Source organism: Corapipo altera, unplaced genomic scaffold (assembly GCF_003945725.1).
Source record: "Corapipo altera isolate COAL_440 unplaced genomic scaffold, ASM394572v1 52, whole genome shotgun sequence".
NCBI classification, from domain to species: Eukaryota; Metazoa; Chordata; class Aves; order Passeriformes; family Pipridae; genus Corapipo; species Corapipo altera.
This window is the reverse complement of record NW_020884930.1, coordinates 4485354-4494064: the sequence shown is the minus strand read 5'-3', so window position 1 is coordinate 4494064 and position 8711 is coordinate 4485354. Positions and strand designations below refer to the sequence as shown.

General features: G+C 43.3%; 1 protein-coding gene across 3 annotated transcripts; it reads right to left on the bottom strand.

Annotated features, from left to right (window-relative positions):
• Positions 1-439: 439 nt before the first annotated feature.
• On the bottom strand, positions 440-8013 carry PDP1 (pyruvate dehyrogenase phosphatase catalytic subunit 1). 3 transcript variants are annotated; one of them, XM_027659105.1, is made up of 3 exons: positions 7885-7997; positions 7447-7481; positions 440-4400 (listed from the first exon to the last, which is right to left on the bottom strand). In XM_027659105.1, the coding sequence occupies exons 2-3, from the start codon at positions 7475-7477 to the stop codon at positions 2749-2751; spliced, it is 1683 nt and encodes a 560-aa protein (XP_027514906.1). In that variant the 5' UTR covers positions 7478-7481; positions 7885-7997; the 3' UTR covers positions 440-2748. The 3 variants fall into 3 exon arrangements, with proteins under 3 accessions (XP_027514906.1, XP_027514907.1, XP_027514905.1); XM_027659106.1 differs by lacking the exon at positions 7447-7481 and having other exon boundaries at positions 7885-8013; XM_027659104.1 differs by lacking the exon at positions 7885-7997 and having other exon boundaries at positions 7447-7664.
• Positions 8014-8711: the final 698 nt, after the last annotated feature.

Genomic DNA, 8711 nt, shown 5'->3' with positions numbered 1-8711 from the left:
ATCAGTTCATTCTTATGCCAATTTAATCCACACACATGTTTTAGATCGTTTATGAAATGCTGTATTGCTCTATACACAGCAGAGTACACAGCTCTATGATCTCAAATTATGCTGCTTCATCAGCAGCACTGTCCCCAAAGGTATTCCTGAGGTGCTGGGCACTGAGACATGCAGCAATACTTATGGAAGGATTTGAGTTCTGCTGCCTGGGGGAGGCAGCACCAGCATGCCTGATGTAGGTGTTCAAGCCTCACACTGGCAGTTAAGAGCTCAGACGTTCAACTCTCAGTGTGTTTCCATTTATACTTCACTTTGTTTGGCCATCTGCTCTATTCATAACAGGGACAACACAAAGGAACAAAGTCTTGAAATGTAAGCAGTTCATAAGCTCGGTCCTAGCAGAATAGAAATCACATTCTACATCAATTCAACACACGTGGATTTTTGCATAATTGATCATTTTATTGGAATCTGTTAAAAGATGTTTGTTCAGACCACCTGTTCAGCAGGCAGTTATGCTGCTTCTGTTCACTGCATACATACTGAGCAAGTCTCCAAGCAATACATAAATATTCTTTCGTCTGACCCTATATATATATATATATGCATCTTTACTACAAAAAGCAGCATTTCTTCAATAAAAGTTGTATCCATGGGACCAATGTGCATTTGTTTCAGCTATGACTTGTACCAAACCCATACTAACAGTCATAGGGTAAGTACATCAATACATATAATAGAGCTTTAACAGTAAAAAAAGTAAGAAAGTTAAATACTGCAACAGCTGAGATTACATACTGCATTTGAATGCTAGAACAAAATCTATTGACCTAGTTAATGACACAGTCACCAAAACACAAGATACAGAAGCAATGTCAACAGCCAGTAATTGTCTAAGCATTTTAGAGTTCCCCTTTTCCCTTCAAATAAAGAAGGGTTGTGCATATCTTGAATGTGAACTTAGATATCGTTAACCTTACAGCAATACTGATGCTGATACTTAAGGTCAGGTAAAGAAACAGCCATACTAAAGCTGCAGGCCACTGAGTACACATAGCATTTGTGAGTTTGAGGAGCCAAGGTTCACTATAGGACAAGTTCATTGTTCAAAAGAAGTGTATCCTATGGAACAGCAGCATTAATTGGCAAGATTTATATGTAGTGAAAATGCCACTTTAGAAACCTAGCATATTTTGGTTAATTGAGAAAAGTGTTGATTTAACTAGCTATGATGAAGGCTAGGGAGGTATTTTAACTGAAACACCTTGGTAAAGTGAAATAAGCTGACCTATCATTGTTCTCTGCAACAACAGGAATCAAATTGCATGTGTTCTCTCAGTCATCAAGTATTTCAGTCAGCATTTGAGTTTTTAACCTAACGCCAGGTTAAAATAAATCTGCATACAATGCAACATGCCTAAATTAGATACAATTAGCTGTCAGTCCCTACTTTCTATAATTACAAGCCCAACAACTTCAGCATACAAGTATAGTCAATCTTTTTAAGTTCAAATTAAACCATTAGAAGACAGAGACCCATTTCAGAGATTGCTGTGTGACAGCATTCTGGACTGTGAGAACATGCATAAAGCAGCTGTCCAGAAACACATAACTAAAAGAAGTTGCTAGAAATAGCCACTGAACATACACTTGCATGCCAGTTAGTTTCCCAATTAAAATGCTATTTACAAGCTGTACTTCAATTTTTTGTAATTTGTAGTTTTTAACCCAAAGTACAAATATGAGTTCAAGTGAGGGACTTCTGATATGTGACCATTTGAAATAGCCAAAATGAAAATGAGTGCAAATTACAAAGCCACAAAGAGGTTAGCAATGATTTCCTGATCTTTTCAGGTAAAAACTTATTTACTAGACAAGCAACACCAGACAGTGGTGGAGTCCATGAAGGACATAACCTCTAGGAAAGCAAACACAGCCTTAAACAACAACACTGACTTTCTGAAAAGTCTGAAAGAGTGCAAATTGAAGTCCTCCACAAAGTTATCTGGTATCTTGCTGCATGTTGTAACGTATTATTGCCCTACGGGTTGATCAGAAACCCACAGCCAAGTATTAATGCACAAGAAATTTAGAAGTTACCGTGCATAAGATTATGATTAAGCTGTAACAATCTCAGGTACTGATTATGGCTTAGACCTGCACTGAAAGTTAACACTTAGACAAACATCCTTATGTGAATGACACTGTCCATATGAAAGTGAGACAACTTTGTTACACTGAAGACTTACTTGGTTAAAGTGGCCTTTGAAGAAACAATAGACAATACATTCACACATAACCATAGCAAGAATTAGCCCCGTAAAAAAATTCAGCAACATTTTTACTCATCTCTTCTTATAGATATTTGCAGATATTTTATAAACAGGCTTTGTTTCTAGCCAGATCTTTGATAGTTAATTCTTCATGTTACTTCCCTCCCTCACCCAAATCTGCCAAATTCAAGACATTGTTCTAGCAGCATTCATGAAATCAACAGTGCAAAGCTGTTATAAAAGCCTCTTTTCCCAAACTGTGACATCCTCTTCAAGTTTTTTATTAGGTCAATAGCACTTCCCATGTATTTAGAGCTCTGGGGAAAGGCAGGAACAACGGATATGCTGAATCTAGCAAACAAACAATTTGTTTGCCAAAGGTTTTTTTTGGGTTTTATTGTTGGGTGGATGTTTTTAATTTGCTGCTCATACTGGCCATTGTTACAACTTTTGTAATTAGTTCATTACATTAAATTCACAGTTCCTCATTTTGACATGCACCTATAACATGTGAATTGAACTGCACCACAATAATTGTAATGTCATCCCTGTACATTCGAGCCAGCTCTTCTGGAAGACTAAGCATCTTGGACAGTCGCTCATGATCCACGGTTCCAAACTCATTGTTACCCACTGCATGTCGGATCAGGTGAGTTGCTGCATTCTGATCTTCAAATACTGAAGAGATTCTTGCTCTCCTTTCTGTTAAGAGACCATGCATCTGTCCCAAAGTTACCTTATACCCACCAACAGCTATTGGCTGTTGGTGGTGAACACCAGTGAGGTACTCCCCTACAATTCTAGCCACATCTTGCCTGTGCATCGTCTCCCACAGTCCATCTGTAGCCAAAACCAGGAACTTATCCTGTGGTCGTAATTTGTGATATATGACTTCTGGTTCAGCTGTGAGGTATGGGGGAGTGTGATAGTTTGGAGGAATGAACTTTGTATATTCATTGTCATTCAGCTGATCTGGGCCTGATTCTATTACTCTCTTCTGCAGTTCGATACTCCATTTAAACTTCACATCACCAAAAGCTCTGAAAGGCATCAGGAGACCCAAGAGACGATCTTGTTTCACAAGAGTTTTCTCTTCAGATTTTGGATGCTCCATTTTCACACGTTCCACTTCATGTTCATTTTGTGCATTGTGGTCATAGGACAAATTAACTGCAGACCAAGATCCATCTTCTTCCTGAACCCCAAGCATTGCTCTACTGTCACCTGTGTTTGCAATGTGCAAGTCAACGCCATCTACATGAGCTACACAGGCAGTTGCACCAGAAAATGCCACTCGCAGTACTAAATAGTTGAGAAAAGAATTTGGATCTCCTACTTGAGCTTCCAAAGAAATATCATTATCAAGCCTCTTAAAAGCATTAATTAAAGCTTCTCTCACATCAGTAGTCTCTCCACTGTTGAGATCAATCAGCTCCTGCCAGTAAGTTCTTAGACTGTTGAAATAAAGCTTGGAAGCTTCTTTGCTAAAATAATCATTGGGATGCTTGTGCCACTGTAAAATGGGCAACAGAGCTCTGCCACTTTCCACAGCATTTTCTATTTCAAGTAAAGTCTCATGAGGTAACAAAGAGACAGCAATGTAGTAAAACAGTCTTTCACTTACAGCTTGAGCACAAGCACAGCCTGCATGGCCATCAAACACACCCAGAAGCATCCCTCTTGTCTGTAAACATGTGGCAGCACTCCTCCGGTCCTCTATCGGAGCATTAGCAGGCAACTGGTTGCTATCGAATCCAAGAACAGAACTGACATTTTTACCATCAAATTCTGGGACTTTGAAACTGTACTCATTTGCCTTCAGGATGCTGTTGACCTGTGGAGGAGTGAGGTAAAACCTCTGTGACGCAGAAGCATGATCCCTTGTGTGAATGAAGTGATTAAAGTTCTCCTTTGGCCTGTAAAGTGCTGCAAATTTCTTCTGCGGTGCATATCTGAAGTGACTGTGAGCAAAATGAGATGACAGACAACACAGATGTCTATGGTGGCAGTAACACGCAGTGCTGCCTATTCTGCTAATCTCACAGTTACGAATCAATGGGAACAGATGAGCTGGTGCTGGCATGGCATCAGACAACAATGGCAGCCTGGAGCTTCGGACTGGAATTGCTGAAAGACAAAAGAACAACTGTGCTTATGGGGACAGCCAACAGATTCTTACCCCGCCACCCAAAGTCTGTGTTAAGATGTTTACAGCCCCTAACCAAGTTCCTTATTATATCAACTTTGTGGCTTCAGACGACTTGACAAAGAAAGGCATTAAGAGGTGTTTGTTTATAGACACTACATTGGGCTGTAACAAAAAAGCTATACCACACTTCAGTTCAGAATAGATATTTTAGCTCTTATACCCACTCAAATAGAAGGCAGGAAGTGAAAACATCAGCCAGCCAGACAAGAAAGCTTCAAAGAACTTAGGACAACAGTTATCATGGAGCACTCTACAGTACTGTCACCTTCTACAGGGCTTTCATAGGTATTTGCTTTCCTGGTGATTTCACAGATGTCAGAGCCAGATGTCAGGGCACACAGGGAGGAAAACTCTGTCTTTCTATAAGGCTAAAGAAGAGAAAGCATCTAACAGTAAGACTCAAGAACAACTTAAAGACGACATACAACTGGGTTTAAAATGAAGATGGTTTACATGACAGAAGCAAGCAGTAGGTCACAGAGAGCAGATATTCTTTTTGTAACCACATCTTACTAACAGCTCATCTACTCCAGTGAGTTTTAGAATTATAAAACACTTTAAGAAGCTACTCAATTGAAGAACTACATCCAAACTGTGTTTTCTTCCATGACTAGAATAAAACCCTGCTCAATAGACTAATGCTAGTTCAGTATTAAGATAAACTATTAAGTTCAGTATCAAAATAAATTATACTACTTGCCACATCTAATATGTTTCCTTATTTTTCATTCTCCTGAAGAAACATCATTCTAACATATGCTTCCTTTTTCCCATTTACATACCAAATCACAACATTAGTGTGAGTATCTCTCAAAAGTCTTATTCACTGTGCTTCATTATGTCTTCTACAGTGTCATACTTGAGGAAACAATTCCAAAATGGAAATGGAATTGAAATGGAATTGAACTGTGCCTCGTGCAAAGTACATGCAGTTAAGGAGAATTCAATTTTCTCTAACTTTTATGATCAAGTTCCATCATAAAAGCTTCTTCTCAGAAAAGACCATTAGAAGGCTTACAGCAGTCATAAGTACTAATCTATCAGCACCATTCTATCTCAGATTTGTTTTACTGAAAAAAATGAATATTGCTGTGTTATGCAAGGTGCTTCAGTCACTAAATTGATTTTTTTTAGCGAAGCACTACAGTATTTCAGATGAGACACTGCTATAAAATGTGCAGCAAGCCCCAATACTCAATCTAAAGGATCGTGCAATGCAGGCAGAATTGCATTCTGTAAACACTTTCCATAGCTTTGGCCATAGGATTCTGATCACTCAGACCAGCTGAGAAGTGCCTAGAAATATATGAAACTTCACCCCATTCATCTGTTTCAAGAGAGGCAAGCAAGTCACATTCTTCCCTCTAAGCTTGCTTCTTCTCCTTATGTAACCTGGAGTGGAGTCCATTTCTCTGTTGCAAGATACATAACTGCCAAAAGCAAAGTAGAATTCATGTTGCTATTACTCCACTGGCTTCCCAGTCTTAATGAGTGACTGTCACTCTTGACTTAGATTGACAAAAAATCTTGTCCACTGACCTCTCCATGTCTCCCACTGACAGCTGTGACGACTGAACTGGTCAGTTTTCTGTTATGCAGCTACCAAGAAGAGCTCCAGTTGTAGTCCAGATGCTCAGCAGCAGCATATTGGCTCAAACTTCCAGATGAATACTAAATTTCTGTTACCCATTTGCTTTTCAAAGTCTTTTTCTCCAGTCCAAGTTTCACATGCACACAGCATGACAGCAGTAGACTGCAACTCCAAATATTCACTGCCTTCTAATTATAAAGGATCTATTTTGGTAACAGTTATGTATATTTCTTCAGGTGACATTTAAAAGCAACAAGTTTGCTTACAGAATGGTAACCTCAAGGTTCTATGGATGTGCCTGGCCTACAGCAGCACCTTGGATTCAGCACTGTTCTCCCATCAGAGTCCAACTGAGTCAGGTTCTCCTGACTGCTCAGCATTTGTGTTCAGTGCTGACCCTCAGTGGTGCCACAACTGTTCTGACAGTTTTGTTGTTGGTCCATGATGAAGCAAAAATACCAATATACCACTGTTGTAATGGCTCTCCATCGCCACTGGAGGATATTTTGCTGATTTTTAATCATTAGTTTATTAAATATTACTTGAAATTCAAGAGGAAGCAGTGGAAAGTTGGCCTCAAATAATCCATGGTCTGTATCATTTACACTAGATCTACATTAGCTTAAGAGATCAGTCTGTTTCACATACTAGATTTAATAAATCCTATGAAGTTGATGAAGCAAACGCAAAATTTCAAGTTTCCCAACCTGAACTGAAATTCTAAGTCTCTCCCATTTATCCCCACAACACAGATGTCCCAAATATAACCAGACACACCATCTAGCCTTTAAATAATTACTTTAAGATCCCAAGTTCATTATGATTGATCAAAGGATGGCAGAGAAGAAAAAGAGGTAAAGTAGAAATTTTACAGTTCAGTGAAGATTTGTCAAGAGATTAGAACTGATGCAGTGTAAACATCTCTCCACGCTCTTAACAGGGTACAAATGTTACTTTTCAAGCTGCAAACATAATACAGCCAATAATGAGTCAGGTGGTCAACGTATGGCTTTTATACTACTACACTAAAAAAACCAGAAAAATATCCCTTCGTTTAATAAGGGGATGTTCTAGCTGTACTAGTAAGGTCAATTGACACAGCACAGGCAGGTTCCTCCATAACACTGTGCCAAAGACACCTATGGTTTCAGCTAATAACGCTTCCCGTGGGTGCCTTTCCTACACCTTACAGACCTGAACGAGCCTGTTGTAGAGGATGGAGGTGGGGAGGAGGAACAAGAAGCACTGAACCCAAGTAGCACCGCTAATCCTCCCCCCACGCCTCAGCCCTCGGACACAGCCCAGCCCGGCAGCCCCTTCCCCGGGTCCCATCTGACCCCCGAGCCCATCGCTCCACGCAGGGACATACATACCGATCCGCCTGGGCCCAGGACACACACACATTCTCCTGTCACAACATGAAGCCGCCAACATCCACAAAGCAGAAGCCCGGGGGGCGGGGGGAGAAGCAAGGCAGAGAGTTTGTTAGAGAAGGCGGAGAGCTCCGGCACGGAGGCAGGACGGCAGACAGGAGACACGCACACAGCCCTTCTGCGGGCGCCCGGCGCCGCCGCCCGCTCGGCGATGGGACCGAGCCAGCTCCGCAGCGATCGCCCGCACCGAGCCCCGCCGGCCCCGCTGTCCCTTCCGGCAGGGCGAGGAGCCGAGCCCGCCCGGCGCCGCCGCGGGGACAGCGCTGCCCGCTCAGGCACTGCGCGGTCCCGACATGGCCGCCCCTCCCCAGCCAGCCGCCCGCCCGCCTCCGGCACGACGACCACCTCCTCCTCCCTCCGCCCGTCCCGGGCACAGACCTGGCCCCTTCCTAGGCAGCACAAGGAGGCGGGTGGAAGGACCAGGCGGTACAGGGAGAGAGGCGGGTGGAAGGCCCGCGACACCCCGCACGCGCTAAACCCCCCCTCTCGGACCCCCAGCAGCCACCGCCTCACGCCCGCGGCTGCTGCGCCGCGCCTTATAAAGAGCCCTGCGGCGCGCGGCGCGCCGCCCATTGGCTGCCGAGAAGGGCAAGGCGGTCACGTGACGCGGAGGCTGCGGGAGCGCGCGTGGGGGCGGGAGGCGGAGAGGGCGCTGCGTGCGCGCGCAACGCGCAGGGGCGGGAAGGCGCGAACGCGGCGGCGGCGCGCGGCACATCCGCCGCACCCCCACGCCCCGCCCCGCCGAGCGCGCGGGGAGGGCGAGCCCGGCCAAGCCCTCCTTTCCCAGGGGGAAATGTGTGAGGGGAGTTCCTCCTTGAAATCTTCGTGAAGTTCCTTTTAACAGTCACAAAGCACGTTAACTCCGCAAGAGACCTCTATGAAGCCTATCCCCTAAACCGGGGAACTCTCTGCCCCGAGAAAGCCCCTCATGCTGGTCAGGAGCTAAAATCACACAACTGTCTGTTAGGGGGACTGAATATGGGAAAATGTCTAAAAATCGTCTGTAAGGCATATTGACATTTACTTTGAATTAATCTTAAAGAGTGGGAAGTGTGCGCTGGGTTGTTTTTTCCACTTGAAATATTCATGAGGTGAACAGTCACAAAACGCGTTAACTCCTCAAGAGTCGACTGAAGTCTGTAGTGCAACATGTGCTTTTTATTTTGTTTGTTTGTTTGTTTGTTTGTTTGTTTCATTTACCCTGT

Coding starts and splice junctions, on each gene's coding strand:
- PDP1 (XM_027659104.1), bottom strand. CDS start 7,507: ATGTTGGCGGCTTCATGTTGTGACAGGAGAATGTGTGTGTGTCCTGGG. Junction 4,401..7,446: donor TCCTGGGCCCAGGCGGATCG/GTATGTATGTCC, acceptor TTTGTCTTTCAG/CAATTCCAGTCCGAAGCTCC.